The sequence below is a fragment of the Odocoileus virginianus genome, chromosome 27 (assembly GCF_023699985.2).
Source record: "Odocoileus virginianus isolate 20LAN1187 ecotype Illinois chromosome 27, Ovbor_1.2, whole genome shotgun sequence".
NCBI classification, from domain to species: domain Eukaryota; kingdom Metazoa; phylum Chordata; class Mammalia; order Artiodactyla; family Cervidae; genus Odocoileus; species Odocoileus virginianus.
Window position 1 is genome coordinate 36,117,951 of NC_069700.1, and position 16,108 is coordinate 36,134,058.

Sequence of the window (16,108 nt, forward strand, 5' to 3'; positions counted from 1 at the left end):
CTCCTTGCCCTGGGTGGTTTTTCTCTCCTCACATTCTGCTGGCCTGTTCTTCCTTCAAGACTCTTATCAGCCTTCCTAATTAGATCCCACCTGTTCCTCCATCCTCAGCCTGAAGAGGCCCTGGGTCCGGGTTGGGGGGCGGGGTTTGCTGTGGGAAAATGAGCTGCCTCAGTTTATTATTTGGCCACGGGGTGGTGCTGCTCAGAAGAGTCCCTTGGTCTGGTTACAGGCTGAGGCTGACAGCCGGCTACTAAAGAGGGATCCCCACCAGGAGGCAGACATTCCTCCACTGCCTCCCCACGCCAGCTACACCCCAAGGCTGGCCGGGTGAAAGAGCCAAGTCCTAGGAAGGTGGTTTGCTTCAGGTCTCTCCCCGGTGACTGATAACGTCAAACCCTACACTTTTTGTGATTGGCTTATCCAGGATGACAAGGGCAGTGGTGGGAAGTGAGCTGGAGAAACATGATCTGGGAAGGAATTTGGGGACTTGGGTCAGCTGGCTGGTAGTTCCTAGCCCCCGGGGAGGTGTGAAGATATGGATCCTGAGCTGAACCAGGAAGCTGCGCTGCTACGGCTGCTCTCCTTTCTGTGGCTGCTGCCCCTGTCCCGGACCGCACCTGAAGGTATGACAGTACCTCTCGTTGACTTCCATCCTGATTGGGGCAGAGCCTAGGGAGCCGGGGTATTTGAAAGTGACAAGAGTGCTTAGTAAGCGGTGAAAGTGTGGTGAGAGAGCAGAAACGATAGCAGAACTGGGAAAGAGAGCCATACTTTGGATGGATGGTAAACAACGCCAGAGGTGCTTCGTAGGTTCCATTGAAGACGGTCTCTTGAAGCAGAGATAATTATATCCATTTTCCAGATGAAGGAAATGAGACTCAGAGTTTAAGTAACTTGGGCAAGTTTCACCCCTTTGGTAAGTGGTAGAGCTGGGATTTGAACAAAACAGGTGTTATCTCCACTGTTCCTACTTAGGAACCCTGCACTCTGAAATCAGTTCACCTTACAATTCTTGAAAAACCTCTTAACTTTATTGGTCTGTAGTTTCTTTCTCTGAAAAGGATGGAGTGGAATGGAAGAAGAACCTGGAAGATCCCTCTTACTTTAACTGTCTATCATTCTGGGTATTGGGTTTTGAGTAGAATCTTTCTGGCTGGGGAGATTCCTGCCAGGAGTTTCAAAGAATTAGGGATTATTTCCTGTAGCTATGGTACTATTCCCCCAGTCCTGTCTTTGCAATGTCTGCAGGGCTGAGGGAGGGAAGATATTTTCAGAGAGGCCTGGTGCCAATAAAGTGCCTGAAAAGAAGCTGCAGAGTGGTTTTATTGTCTGCCATGGACTTCCCTGGCGGCTCAGATGGAAAAGCGTCTGCCTACAATGCGGGAGACCCGGGTTCAATCCCTGGGTCGGGAAGATCTCCTGGAGAAGGAAATGTCAACCCACTCCAGTATTCTTGTCTGGGAAATCCCACGGATGGAAGAGCCTGGTGGGCTACAGCCCGTGGGGTCACAAAGAGTCGGACACTGAACGACTTCACTTATGTGTATCTGAGTGTAGGATAGGGCAGTGCTGTCTATGGCTTAGATCATGACCATTCCTCCATCCATGTGAAGACTGGGAAACCCATACAGGCCCTTCACAAGTCAACAGGATGGCCTCCTGGGAATTACACAAAGGTCTCTTCTGTGGGAGAAAGTAGCCCTGTGCTAGGACTTCCCAGGTGGTGCTAGCGGTAAAGAACCTGCCTGCCAACGCAGGAGGTGGGTTTGACTCCTGGGTCAGGAGGATCCCCTGGAGGAGGAAATGGCAACCCACTCTAGTACTCCTGCCTGAAGAATCCCATGAACAGAGGAACCTGGTGGGCTACAGTCCATAGGGTCACAAATAATTGGGCACGACTGAATGGACTTAGCACACGTGCATACAACTCTGTGCCAGGATGCATGGCTTGGTAAGCAAAATGCAAGCTGAATTTTAGCCACAACTTACCTCCTTGGCTGGGTGCTTTGGGGCACAAAAATACAGTCAGTGCTGTGACTCTCTCAAGTGAATTTGCCACTTTAGATCCTAGAACCTTTTACTTGTTACAGCTCTAGATGGTTGATGTTTTTATGGACTGGGGAAGTTTGGAGAGATTCCGTAATTTCTTTCTCACCCTTATTGGGAGGCAGAGCCTAAGTGACAGACACAACAGGGGTTGTAAACCCATCACTGCCCCCCTCCTCGCTGGAGCAGGGCTTGCTGTTTTCTTTTATTTTTTAAAAAATATTTATTTATTTGGCTGTGTTGGACTTTGGTTGAGGTAAGCAGAATCTTCCTTATGTTATGCAGGATCTTTCGTTGCAGCAAGTGGATTCTCTAGTTGTGGCGCAAAGACTCCTGAACTATTGCTCAGTAGTTGCAGCGTCCAGGTTGAGTTGCTTCTCGGCTGTGGGATCTTCGTTTCGCGACCAGGGATCCAGCCCGAGTCCCCTGCATTGCAAGGCGTATTCTTAACCACTGGACCACCAAGGAAGTCCCTTGCTGTTTTCTAAGCTAAAGGGGATCCCACCTCCCAGAACCCCGCCCTGTCTCTTTTGCAGCTCCTGCTCCAGGGTGGAGGGATGAGCTCCAAAACCACACGTTCCTGCACACAATGTACTGCCAGGACTGGAGCCCCAACGTGGGGCTCTCTGAGGCCTACGACGATGACCAGCTTTTCTCCTTCGACTTTTCCCAGAGCATCCGAGTGCCTCGCTTGCCTGAATTTGCTGACTGGGCTCACCAGCATGGAGATACTTCCGACATTATGTTTGACAAAGGTTTTTGCCGGGCCATGATCGAAGAAATTGGCCCAAAACTTGAAGGACAAATCCCAGTGTCTAGAGGTCAGGGCATTTTTCTGTGGGGTAGGGAGGGGAGGTGCCCTCTTAACCTCATTATACACTGAATTTTTCCCTTTCACACCAATTCCCCATCTCTCATGCTTTCTGGTTCTCCCCTTGAACCTTGATTTTTTGATCACCCATGGTCTGTACTCTGTTTTTGTTGTGGGCAGAAGAAAAGCCCCTGGGATGTAGTAGGATTCAAAATTACGGAACTTGATGAATTTAGCAGGGACCAACTGATGCCTTCTGACTGTTGGCACTTGTGTTATGATCGACGCTTAGCAAAATGGAAGGGGAGAATGGAAGTATCTGATGATGTGCCTGAATTTCATTTTATTTATTTATTTAAAAACTTGAGTTTATTAGGAAATGTTGATGGATCATAGTCGATGAAAGCCCTAGCTGAGTTAACAAAATGGTAGTTAACTGCCTGGGTAAACTAGGCTTAACTACATGGATTAAGTAAGCTCTGTTAATATTTATTTAATTATTCTGCCATAATTGTTAGGACATCACAGTGTGTTTTTTTAATTGAAATATAGCTGATCCACAGTGCTGTGCCAATCTCCACTGCACAAAGTGACACAGTCATGCACATGCATACATTCTTTCTTTAATATTCTTCTCCATTATTGTTTATCCCAGGAGCCTGGATATAATTCCCCATGCCACACAGCAGGACCTTGCTGTCCAACCATTCTAAACGAAATAGTTTGCAATCATAATGTGTTTTAATGTACATTTTTCAAGATTTAAACAATAGCACATCAAAACTGAGTTGACATTAATTGGATGACAAAGTAACTTAAAAAACATATATAGACATGATCAGCATGTCTTCCAAATATGTTCAGACATATAGTTCTTGAAACTATCCTTAAAATCAGTATTTTCAATGTTTTTTACCAATTGGTTCTTTTTTTTTTTTTGGTGGTGGTGACCTTTATTTTTTAATTTAATTTTTATTTTACATTGGAGTATAGTTGATGTACAATGTTGTGTTAGTTTTAGGTGTACAGTGAAGTGGTTCACTTACACACATACATATATTCATTCTTTTTCAGTTTCTTTTCCCACATAGGTTATTACAGAATATTGAGTATAGAGTTCCCAGTGCTGTAAAGTAGGTCCTTGTAGATTACTGATCTTATATATAGTAGTGTGTGTCTGTTAATCCCAAACTCCTGGTTAAAATGTGCCTGCATTTTTAATGAGAAGACAGCCTGTGGTCAGGTGCTCACCCGGTCCAGACCGGAAGTGCTGCAGGAAGTTAGGGTGGCGGGCAGGCGTGGTCTGGCTCTGGTCCGGGTCTGGTTCTTGCCTGGGCAAAGACCTCCCCCAGAGCCCCAACTCCTCATCACTCCTCCATGTGCCACGGCCCCTCCGTAAACGGGGGTCCCATCTGAGCTTCCTTCCCTCACGCTCAATCCCCCCACAGGGTTCCCCATCGTTGAGGTGTTCACACTGAAGCCCCTGGAGTTTGGCAAGCCCAACACGTTGGTCTGTTTCATCAGCAACCTCTTTCCACCCACACTGACCGTGAACTGGCAGTATCAGTCGGCACCAGTGGAAGGAGCTGGGCCCACTTTTGTCTCTGCAGTCGATGGACTCACCTTCCAGGCCTTTTCCTACTTAAACTTCACACCAGCACCCTCTGATCTTTTCTCTTGCATCGTGACTCATGAGATCGATGGCTTCACAGCAATTGGTTTTTGGGGTGAGACCCTTCTCCCTGGAAGCCTGGTTCCTTTGTGGGGCAGAAGAGGGGCAGACCCATGGGAGGGCTTCTTTCTCCACCTGGCCCTTGTTCAGGCCGTTCCCGCTCTGCACCAACCTCAGTCTTCTCAGCCTCGGGGTCTGCCCTGTCGTAGACAGCCACGTCATCCCCAACCAGGTCTCGGGGCTGACCAGCTCCCCGTTTTCTCCAGTGCCCCAGAACTCGCTGCCCTCTGATCTCCTGGAGAACGTGCTGTGCGGCGTGGCCTTTGGCCTGGGTTTGCTGGGCATCATTGTTGGCTTGGCCCTCATCATCTACTTCCGAAAGCCATGCTGAGGAGGGGGTACGTCGGGGCATCTGGAGGGGGCGGGAGAGCCAGGCGCAGTGGCGCACGTGTGAGTTTGCCGGGGACCGCCTTGTGATCCAGGGAGCACGCGGAGTGGCCCTTGGGTGGGGAGGCCTGTATCCGGCACACCCGTCCTCCTGGTCGAGGTCCTAGGTGCTCGCAGGCAGTTACAGGTCGGGAGCATGTCTTTTCTTGGGGGAGGAGCAGTGGGGGAGCTGGAGGAAGGGTGTTTGGAGATGATCTGGAGACAAGGAGAGAGCAACTTCTGGATGGCGTTGCCAGTGGGGAAGGGCCTTTGGGGATGAGAAGGACCCCCCCCCCCACCCCACCCCAGTGGATTTTCCCCATCCTCTCTCTCCCCAGGCTGACTCTTCCTGACTAGAGTCTGATGCCAGCAGCTACAGCCGTCCAAGCAGGAGGTGTTCAGGTTCTCACATCCTGACCAGGATTTCTCCTTCTCAGAGCAGGAGGCCCTGGGACTCCTCTGGGGTGTGTGTGTGTGTGTGTGTGTGTATGCGAGCATGTGGTTGCGCCCAGGTTTCTCAGCTGAGGGCTCTGCATCCAGGGGAACCCAGTGTGGCCTTCTGATCACAACCACACCCCTGCCATGTCAAGGCAATAAATCTCATTTCTTAATATCGGTGTGGCCTCTTTTTTAACTCATGATATTTTATTTCTGGATATTTTAACTTGAGTAGGTTATCATGTCAAACTCAACATGCCTTCACCTGACGTGGTTTGCCCTCATTAGGGAGAGAAATGGGAAAACCCCTAACTCCTGGCTGACTTCTGCTCCCTGCTCTCCACACAGCACGATGGCTTTCACTCCTATCAGTTCAGTCCGTTCAGTTGCTCAGTCGTGTCCGACTCTTTGCGACTCCATGAACCGCAGCACGACAGGCCTCCCTGTCCATCACCAACTCCCGGAGTCTACCCAAACCCATGTCCATTGAGTCGGTGATGCCATCCAACCATCTCATCCTCCGTTGTCCCCTTCTCCTTCTACCTTCAATCTTTCCCAGCATCAGGGTCTTTTCAAATGAGTCAGCTCTCCACATCAGGTGACCAAGGTATTGGAGCTTCAGCTTCAACATCAGTCCTTCCAATGAACACCCAGGACTGATCTCCTTTAGGATGGACTGGTTGGATCTCCTTGCAGTCTAACGGACTCTCAAGAGTCTTCTCCAACACCACACTTTAAAAGCATCAATTCTTCGGTGCTCAGCTTTCTTTATAGTCCAACTCTCACATCCATACATGATCACTGGAAAAACCATAGCCTTGACTAGACGGACCTTTGTTGACAAAGTAATGTCTCTGCTTTTTAATATGCTGTCCAGGTTGGTCATAACTTTCCTTCCAAGGAGTAAGCGTCTTTTAATTTCATGGCTGCAATCACCATCTGCAGTGATTTTGGAGCCCAGAAAAATAAAGTTGGCCACTGTTTCCACTGTTTCCCCATCTATTTGTCATGAAGTGATGGGACCAGATGTCATGATCTTAGTTTTCTGAATGTTGAGCTTTAAGCCAACTTTTTCACTCTCCTCTTTCACTTTCATCAAGAGGCTCTTTAGTTCTTCTGCTATTTTCTGCCATCTACATATCTGAGGCTATTGATATTTCTCCTGGCAATCTTGATTCCAGCTTGTGCTTCCTCCAGCCCAGCGTTTCTCATGATGTACTCTGCATATAAGTTAAATAAGCAGGGTGAGAATATACATCCTTGATGTACTCCTTTTCCTATTTGGAACCAGTCTGTTGTTCTATGTTCAGTTCTAACTGTTACTTCCTGACCTGAATACAGGCTTCTCAAGAGGCAGGTCAGGTGGTCTGGTATTCCCATCTCCTTCAGGATTTTCCACAGTTTGTTGTGATCCACACAGTCACAGGCTTTGGTGTAGTCAATAAAGCAGAAATAGATGTTTCCTCCTATCAGTCTGTGCCAAATATGTAAGCAATGAAAGCAGAGCCTCTTTCGGATAATCTGCTCACACAGTGGTGGAGGAAGCTGCTTGCATTTTTTTTTTTTTTGCACTCTACTGTTTGTGAACATGTTCACGCCTAGTAGAGGCTTCCTTGAGGAATATATAACTACCTTCAAACTTCACCATAGCTGGGAAAGGAAGAGCTTCAAAGTGGGAAAAATCAGACTTCAGACGCTGTTCTAACTCAGTCATCGTGGTTTTATGAAAACAGTGTAATCAAAAATCACTGAAGTGAAGTGTGACCAGCCGGGAAGGGCCCAGAATTCCTGTGTCCTCTCAGATGACCTGTTCTGTGGCCTGAGGGGACGGTCCAGGGAGAACGCGGCTGCCACTGCCGCGAGTGGGTGGTGGTGGTGTGGTGGGGGCACATGACTAATGGTGATCGCTTCCGTTGTCTGCACTTTGCTTCTTGCTTCTCTTGAGGTCTGGGAGTTGCTTTGAAGGAGGGAGTGGCATTAAGGTGAAAAGTGAAATTATTTTGGTGTTGGTGCAAGAGTCTCTGTTGTCTGCACTGTATCAGAATCTAAGGGAAAATATTCACTTCTTCCGAGGACCTGGCACCTCCTCTGAACCATCTTATTTCTAAGAGCAGCATGTGTACTGCTTAAGAGTATGGGGTGCAGAACCAGACCACTGGGGATTCAATCATGACTGTAGCTTTGTGCCCTTGGCTGAGTTCCTTAACCTCTCTGTGTCTTGGTGTCATTTTCTGTAAAAGGATGATGTTAACAATGGTGCCTCCCTGAATAAGGTTGCTGTGAAGCTTAAATAAATTAACATCTTGCAGAATGCTTAGAACAGTGCTTGGCACGTAGAAAAAGTGCTTGTAACTTAGCAAAGATTTTCACTGGGGAATTCATCAGCATCATTAACTTCTTTTCTGGAAACAACTTTGAATCTACCTTCAAGTATTATATGTTCTCTTTTTGAGATCTTTTTCTTTCACTTAACTATTTTGCATCTGTCCCTCGTTGCTTTCTAGTTCTTGATTTCTCTCTCTCCAGTTTCCAACCTATCCAGAAACTTCCTGCCACTCAAGCCTTAAAACTGCTTTTATTTATTTATATGTGAGTATTTTTGGCTGCACCTCTTGGCTTGTGGAATCTTAGTTCCCCGACCAGGAGTGAACCTGGATCCTTGGCAGTGAAGGTGCAGTCGAAAACCACTGGATAACCAGAAAATTTCCAAACCATTTTTTTAAACTACACTGTGTGGCCTTAGACAAGTCACACCCTCTGGGCCTCCAGCTCCTCATCTGTAAAACAGTGGGCTTACAGTGGGCTTAGGTGAGATGCCCTCTGATCAAGCATTCTGTGATACTGTCACTTACAATATTCAAGAAGCCTTCCAGACCCTCTCTCATCTGATGTCCCCCTTTAAATAAAAAATTTAGTTCTTCCTCTTCCATGAACCTATTGCTGATCCTCCAGCCCCAACGACCTCGACCCACTCAGCCCAGACTCTGCTCTTAGGCTGCGATGTCCTGGTTCAGCTGTTAGTTTTTTCACAAAGCTGCTTTGTCATTGCAGTGATGCAGGGGCCATACACATTTACGCACCCACCCAACTCCCACTTTCCTTTATTGTCACTGACACTTGAAATTATTTGACTTTCAAATGTTGGCAATTCCGTGGGTGTCAAGTGGTCTTATGTTTTAATTTGCTTTTCTTTACCTTACTAGTGAGGCTGGACATCAACTCCTAGGTTTCTCTCTGTGTGAATTGCTGATTTATATTGTTCATCTATCTTAAAAATGGTTTTTTCATGTGACTGCGGGGAGGGGGAGGGGGTTCTGATATATTCTATATAGTAATCCTATGTCAGTATATAAATATTGCAAGTGCCTTCTTCCACTTTGCTGCTCATCAGTTAAATTTGTATATGGTTCCTTCCCTAAATAGAATGATTTCATTTTCATGATCAAAACCCATATGGTGGGAAATCCCTGGGGGTCCAGTGGTTAAGACTCCATGCTTCCAACAGAGAAGACACTGGTTTAATTCCTGGTCAGCAAACTAAGATACCACATTCATGTGATGTGACCCAAAACTTAAAAATAAAAAATTAAAAAAACCCCATATGGTTTGTGTTTTCATAATCTTAAGAAATTCTTTCCAGACCCAAGGCAGTGAAGTTATAATTTTTGCTGGAACATAAAGTGATAAGGTGAGTCTCCATATTCTCAGTGAGAATATTTTTAAAAATTTTTGGCTAGTTTCAAAATATAAAGTTTTAGGTATATAGAAGTTATACGCAAATAGTCAAATGTCTGCTAACTACTTTTATTTAGTCACTCACAAGTTTAAAATTACATAATTTATAACATAGTATTTTAACACATATTGCTGTTTCCACTTTCATGTTCCATAAAATAATTTTTATTCTAATTCTTCCCATGTATTTATTTTTTATTATGCTAATGATTTCTAAATTATTTGATTGATTGATTTAAAAATAAATCCATTTATTTAAACTAAAACGCCCCACCAAAACCAGTTCGTTCTTTTCTCCCACCTCCTGGCCCCTGTCTCTGGCACCCACAAATCTGTCTCTTCTGTTTCTATAAGCTTGTTTATTATTATTCCACATAAAAAAGAGATTATATGGTATTTTTCTTTCTCCAACTTATTTCACTTCACATAATGCCCTTGAGGTTTATCCATGTTGTTGGAAATGACAATATTTTATTTTTTATGACTGAATGACATTCCATTATATGTATGCACAACAATTTCTTTATTCTTTCATTCACTGATGGACAGTCAGGTTCTTTCTATGTTGTGTCTACAGTAAAGAATGCTGCAGTGAACATGGGGGTACCTATATATATTTGAACTAATGTTTTTGCTTTCTTTGAATAAAGACCCAGAAGTGGAATTGCTAGATCATATGGTAGTTCTATTTTTATTTTTTTGAGGAACATCTATATTGTTGCTATATGTCTGTATGTTGCTGAATCCTTATGCAATAATGGTAGGAATGGAAGGTGGTTAAGCCATTGTGGAAAACAGTATGCAGGCTCCTCACATATTTACTAATTGAAATCATTTTAGAATAATGTATCTTCTCCAAAGAGCTTTGAAAGAGTGGCCATAATTTGGAAAGGGAAAAACTTAAGGACTTATATCAAAGGTAATTCTCTCTTTTCTGATGAATAATTTTGGGTAAAAATGCTTTGCTTTATATTTATCTGGCCATCTGTGATATTGCACTAAGCCTTCTTCTATTAGTGTTTGTTATTCTCCTTTCACATTTGGATCTTTACTGATCTGGAATTTTTGCATATGGTGTGAGTATGTTTACAACTTTCTTTTTCTCCAAACACTAAATTGACATTAATGCCATTTAGAAACTATTTGATTTATTGCCAGGAATTGTATGCCAAATTCCCCCACATGCATGGGTTTGTCTCTGAATTATTTAGTTCAATTGGTTTGTCAGTTCCTGTGTTCACTTAAACATGTTTAAATTATTAAGGCTTTTAAAAAATGTTTTCATATTTGATAGTGATAGTTCCCATTTCTTTGCCACTTCACTTCCCAGAAAACTACACTATCCTCTTCTTTATCAAAATTGTCTAAGATTCTCATGGACTTTATTATCATATGTATCTTAGAATCAACTTGTCAAATTCTCCCCAAATTCTGCTTTGATTTTGGTTACAAATTTGGGGGGAACCTGACTTCTTCATTGTGATATGATGCCTCATCTATGAATGATGGTATGTCTCTTCACTTCCTGAGGTCTTCATTTGTGTACTTTAATAAAGTTTTCCTTTTATTCCATAAAGTTCTTATACTTTTGTATGTTAATTTCTAAATATATAAATACATTATGGTTTTTAAATTCCTATTATAAATGGTTGGCAATTTTCTATTATTTTCTGATTATTAAGATATTATGGGGCTTCCCTGGTGGCTCAGATGGTGAAGAATCTGTCTATAATGCAGGAAACTTGGGTTTGATCCCTGGGTCAGGGAGATCCCCTGGAGAAGGAAATGGCTACCCACTCCAGTATTCTTGCCTGGAGAATTCCATGGACAGAGGAGCCTGGCTAACCTCCCTCTGCCTCCATTTTCTCATAGTTAAGATGGGGAGGTAATAACATGATTCAAGAGTGGTGGTGGCAGGACTTCCCTGGGGGTCCAGTGTCTAAGACTCTATGTTCCCAATGCAGGGGGCCCGAGTTTGATCCCTGTTCAGGGAACAAGATCCAACATACCACAACTAAAGATCCTACATGCTGCAACTAAGTCCTGGCTCAGTCAAATAAATTAAATGTTTTTTTAAAAAAGGCTTGTGGTGGCAAATCAGGTAAAATATATGCTAGTAGTTCAAGTAATCCAGCTGCAGGATGGAAAGATGTTGAACTAGTTATAGCAACTGTACCCCAAAGGTCAGGGTCTAGAGCAGTGAATCCTAACAGAGAAGATGGAGAGTGAGAAGAGGCGAGATGGCAAGGGGGTGGGCGTGAAGCTGAACAGCCTGGGAAGTCATGTAATCCTGACCCAATGCAGAAGTGTGTAGTTCTGAGAAGACTTTGAAGGAAGTCACAAATATGGTCCTACACTCTTGGTTTTCAATTACAGATGTTGGATGGGTTGAACAATTTTTTACTTTATAAAATGGAAGCTTAAGTTAAAACCACCTGTCCAGAAGAGGAGCTTGTGTGCATCCAGGGACACTAGGAAGTACCTAGAAGAGCTTCAGTATTATGGCCAACCTCTCAGAAAAAGCATAAGACCACATTAGTGAATTTCTTCAATGTGCCAGTGATGTCATTGTCGTTGTTTTTGTTTTCACCAGTCCAGGTGGCTGGTAGACCCTCAACAGAAACTTACAACATTTCCAAGCTTGTGCGATTATATACCAACTGTCTTCCTCTTCTCCGATGTGAATGCAGCCCACTTCCAGGCCTACTCAATGGAGAGGACTTCCTCTGCACCAAACCCACAGTGACTTCTCTTTTCTCTTTTAAGTCCACTATCCAGATTGCTTACCCCTTTTAACAAAAACTCTTGTCTTTCTAGATGTTTCTTCTCACTCTCCAACCGACCTGCAAGTGAACAACATGGAGGCAGAGGCCACATCCCTTAGCTCTTGGGAGTCCGCCTAATGCTTTGCACATACATACCATAGTTAGTCCACTTCTGACCATGGTGGCTAGGTTGGTGGAAGAGGCAGGGGGCAAGGAGGGGACTCGCTCTTTGGGCCCTTCTATAGTGGCAGTAAAAGAGGGACAGGGACTTCCCTGGTGGTCCAATGGTTGAGAATCCGCCTGCCAATGCAGGGGACATGGGTTCGATCTCTAGTTCAGGGAGATCCTACAGGCCAGAGGGAAAGTAAGCCCGTGCACCGGAACTATTGAAGTCTGCGAGCCCTAGACTGTGCTCCACAACAGGAGAAGCCACAGCAGTGAGAAGTCCTTGCACCCCAACTAGAGAAAGCCCATGAGCAGCAATGAAGATCAAGTATAGCCAATAAATAAATGAATACAGAGGGACAGCACATGGGAAGCTGCCTGGGGTTCCCTAACTTCAGTCCGGGGTGCTGCATAAATGGTTATCCAATCACCAACAGCCACAGGACTGGAAAAGGTCAGTTTTCACTCCAATCCCAAAGAAAGGTAATGCCAAAGAATGTTCAGATTACCGCACAATTGCACTCATTTCACATGCTAGCAAAGTAATGTTCAAAATTCTCCAAGCCAGGCTTCAACAGTATATGAACCATGAATGTCCAGATGTTCAAGCTTGATTTAGAAAAGGCAGAGGAACCAGAGATCAAATTACCAACATCCGTTGGTAATTCTAAATAGATTACCAACGTTGGATCATCGAAATGGATTACCATTCGCTGGATCATTGACAAAGCAAGAGATTTCCAGAAAAACATCTGCTTCTGCTTTATTGACTACACCAAAGCCTTTGACTGTACAGACCACAATAAACTGTGGAAAATCAAGAGATGGGAATGCCAGACCATCTTACCTGCCTCCTGAGAAATCTGTATGCAAGTCAAGAAGCAACAGTTAGAACCAGACATGGAACAACAGACTGGTACCAAATTGGGAAAGGAGTACATCAAGGCTGTATATTCTCACCCTGCTTATTTAACTTATATGCAGAGTATATGATGCAAAATGCCGGGCTGGATGAAGCATAAGTTGGAATCAAGACTGCCAGGAGAAATGTCAATCACCTCAGATATGCAGATGACACCACCCTTATTGCAGAAAGTGAAGAGGAACTAAAGAACCTCTTGATGAAGGTGAAAGAGGAGAGTGGAAAATTTGGCTTAGCAATCAACATTCAAAAAACTAAGATCATGGCATCTGGTCCCATCACTTCATGGCAAATAGATGGGGTAACGATGGAAACAGTGACAGACTTTATTCTCTTGGGCTCCAAAATCACTGCAGATGGTGAATGCAGCCATGAAATTAAAAGACACTTGCTCCTTGGAAGAAAAGCCATGACCAACCTAGACAGTGTATTAAAAAGCAGAGACATTACTTTGTCAACAAAGGTCCATCTAGTCAAAGCTATGGCTTTTCCAGTAGTCATGTGTGGAAGTGAGAGTTGGACTATAAAGAAAGTTGAGCACTGAAGAATTGATGCTTTTGAACTGTGGTGTTGGAGAAGACTCTTGAGAGTCCCTTGGACTGCAAGGAGATCCAGCCAGTCCATCCTGAAGATCAGTCCTGGGTGTTCATTGGAAGGACTGATGCTGGAGCTGAAACTCCAGTACTTTGGCCACCTGATGTGAAGAGTTGACTCATTGGAAAAGACCCTGATGCTGGGAAAGAATGAAGGCAGGAGGAGAAGGGGACAACAGAGGATGAGATGGTTGGATGGCATCACCAACTTGATGGATATGAGTTTGAGTAAACTCCGGGAGTTGGTGATGGACAGGGAGGCCTGGTATGCTGCGGTTCACGGGGTCGCAAAGAGTCAGACCGGACTGAGCAACTGAACTGAACTGAAGTAAATTACCAACAATGCTCAAGACAGTTGAAATATTCTTTGGAGTTGACTAGAAGTGGGAGACAGAGCTATGTGTGTAAAAACAAACAAAAAAAAGTAGAGTTAAGAGGAAAAAGGGAAGGAAGAAACCACTTCACTGAGCACAGGTCTCTGGGTTTTTCTGTCCAGCTTAATTCTAAAACCACCTTCAATCTTCTCATTAATAGAGAAGTGAAATTGCCTGCGTTTCCTGTTGCTGACTCATGGAAGGTTTCACATCTCCTTTGGCTGCGTGAGCAGAGACCCAGGCATGAGAGAGAGCTCGCCAAGCCTCCAGGAGGTGGCGGAGGGCCACGCAGAGAGCATTCCGTTTCCAGGCAGGCTTTGGAGACCTTGATAAGGATCCCAAGACCTGGTTCCTAAGGTTAGGCTTACCACCTACCTCGCGTTGGAGGAGAGACTTTCAAATGGGAAGTGAACATGTGTGGAGGAGAACTCACACAGTTTTGAGACTGTTGAAAGAGAAAGTAGAAGACACTGGTTCAGAGTGGGAGGAACTCTGAGCACTGGAAAGATACGACTCAGAGGGATGTGCCGGCTCTTCCCTTTTTCCCTTTTCTCAGTGGAGGCCACCACAAGCTACCTCTGTATGGTCATCTCAGTCCTAACACAGTGAGTGTGTGGGCACACTCAAATGTATGTGTGTGTGTACCTTGAAACCTTCAGTGTGAATCTTCAACTTGTTTTCCAAACTGTAAAAAGGACCATTAGCAGGACTTTTAAGAGGAAATGAAATAGCGTGGATCTCATAGTATCTGCCACAAAGTAGAAGCTCAACAAATCTTGGACTCCCCCCTCCATCTTCGGTTCATTCAACACCCTTCACGGCTGATTAGAGAAGTTCAAGGGTAGGACAATCATGTAACCAGGTGGGGTTGAGGGCGGGGGTGATAGGAAAACATGGTCAGAGCATCAGTGAAGCTCAACTAATTACACAAAACAAGTTTTTGGTTCCTAATATTCATCTATACTTTCGTTTTGGGGATATACTTTTCCCCTTTCCTTTTTTCTTCATAAATATCATATTCTCTTAGAGTCACAGACTTAGAGGGAGGACGGGTAAGTGTGGGGAGAGGCAGCCCTGAAGCCTGGTGGGGACCACAGGGAAGTCAGTTTAGGGTTTTACATTTGTAATGAAAAAATCTACCAGTTGTATAAGTCACAGGTGAGAATGAATTGCTATGTGGTTTGTCTTTTCCTGGGGACGAAGAACAGGGGAACTTTTATCTCATTTTTCTAGTGGCTTCACAATGCGAGGAGGGCCTGCCCCAAGACAGATGGGACCTGTCAGGGAAACACACAGGGGAGTTTTGAGTTTGGGGGACACAAGTGAGCTTTGGGCACTGGCTCATGACCAAATATTTATCAAGCGGATTAGTGGGGTTGCCCAGCAGTCTGCCCAGCAGTCTGCCCTGAGATGGTTCAAAGGATAGGGGGATAGGGTGTCCTGGCTCCAGAAAGCAGAAACGGGAAAATGAAGCTCATCTGGCTGGAACAGAAGAAGCAATAGGAGCTCAGGGAGGGATTGTTCAGGACTGTGACCCTGAGCTCTTACAAACAGCGCCTCTTATTCTGCCATTTTGCTTTGAGGCCAGACAACTGCACTCTCAGCAGCCCTGTCTCTACCGCATTCCCCAGAAGGGCCCCTTGTCCACCTATTTCCTGGGCAATAGGACAGACCACAGGTTATGTAATCAAGGGTTAAGTTCCATAGTATCTTCCCTTAAAGGAGCAAGAGAGGTTACCTTGTCTCAGTATCTGGGGAGACCTTGAGAGAAAACAGTTAGACCAGTGGGCAGTCTAGGCTGCATATATCCTGGGAATACAGAGTTTATTTCTCTCCACCAATCTAGGGAAATCCACCTGTGTGTGTGTGTGTGTGTGTGTGTGTGTGAGAGTCGCTAAGTCGTATCTGACTCTGCAACTCCATGCACTGTAGCTCACCAGGCTCCTCTGTCCAAGGGATTCTCCAGGCAAGAGTACTGGAGCAGGTTGCCATTTTCTTCTCCGAGGGAAATCCACCTACAGACTGGTTCTGGGGGAGAATGAGAGACCAGTTGCTAAAAGCCCAGGGCAGGATGAGATCTACCTGGTAACTGATGATGCTGGGCTGAGCTGCTCAACGATTTGTCTCTATGCTTGTCCCCGCCTACCCAGGCAATCTGACA

The 16,108-nt window shown here is 45.0% G+C and overlaps 1 protein-coding gene across 1 annotated transcript; it reads left to right on the top strand.

Moving 5' to 3' along the window:
* Nucleotides 1-434: 434 nt before the first annotated feature.
* On the top strand, nt 435-5,566 carry LOC110146967 (HLA class II histocompatibility antigen, DM alpha chain). The gene is made up of 5 exons (XM_020908115.2): nt 435-623; nt 2,583-2,867; nt 4,306-4,584; nt 4,796-4,927; nt 5,294-5,566. Exons 1-4 carry the CDS (start codon nt 536-538, stop codon nt 4,918-4,920), a joined length of 777 nt encoding a protein of 258 aa, XP_020763774.2. The 5' UTR covers nt 435-535; the 3' UTR covers nt 4,921-4,927; nt 5,294-5,566.
* Nucleotides 5,567-16,108: the final 10,542 nt, after the last annotated feature.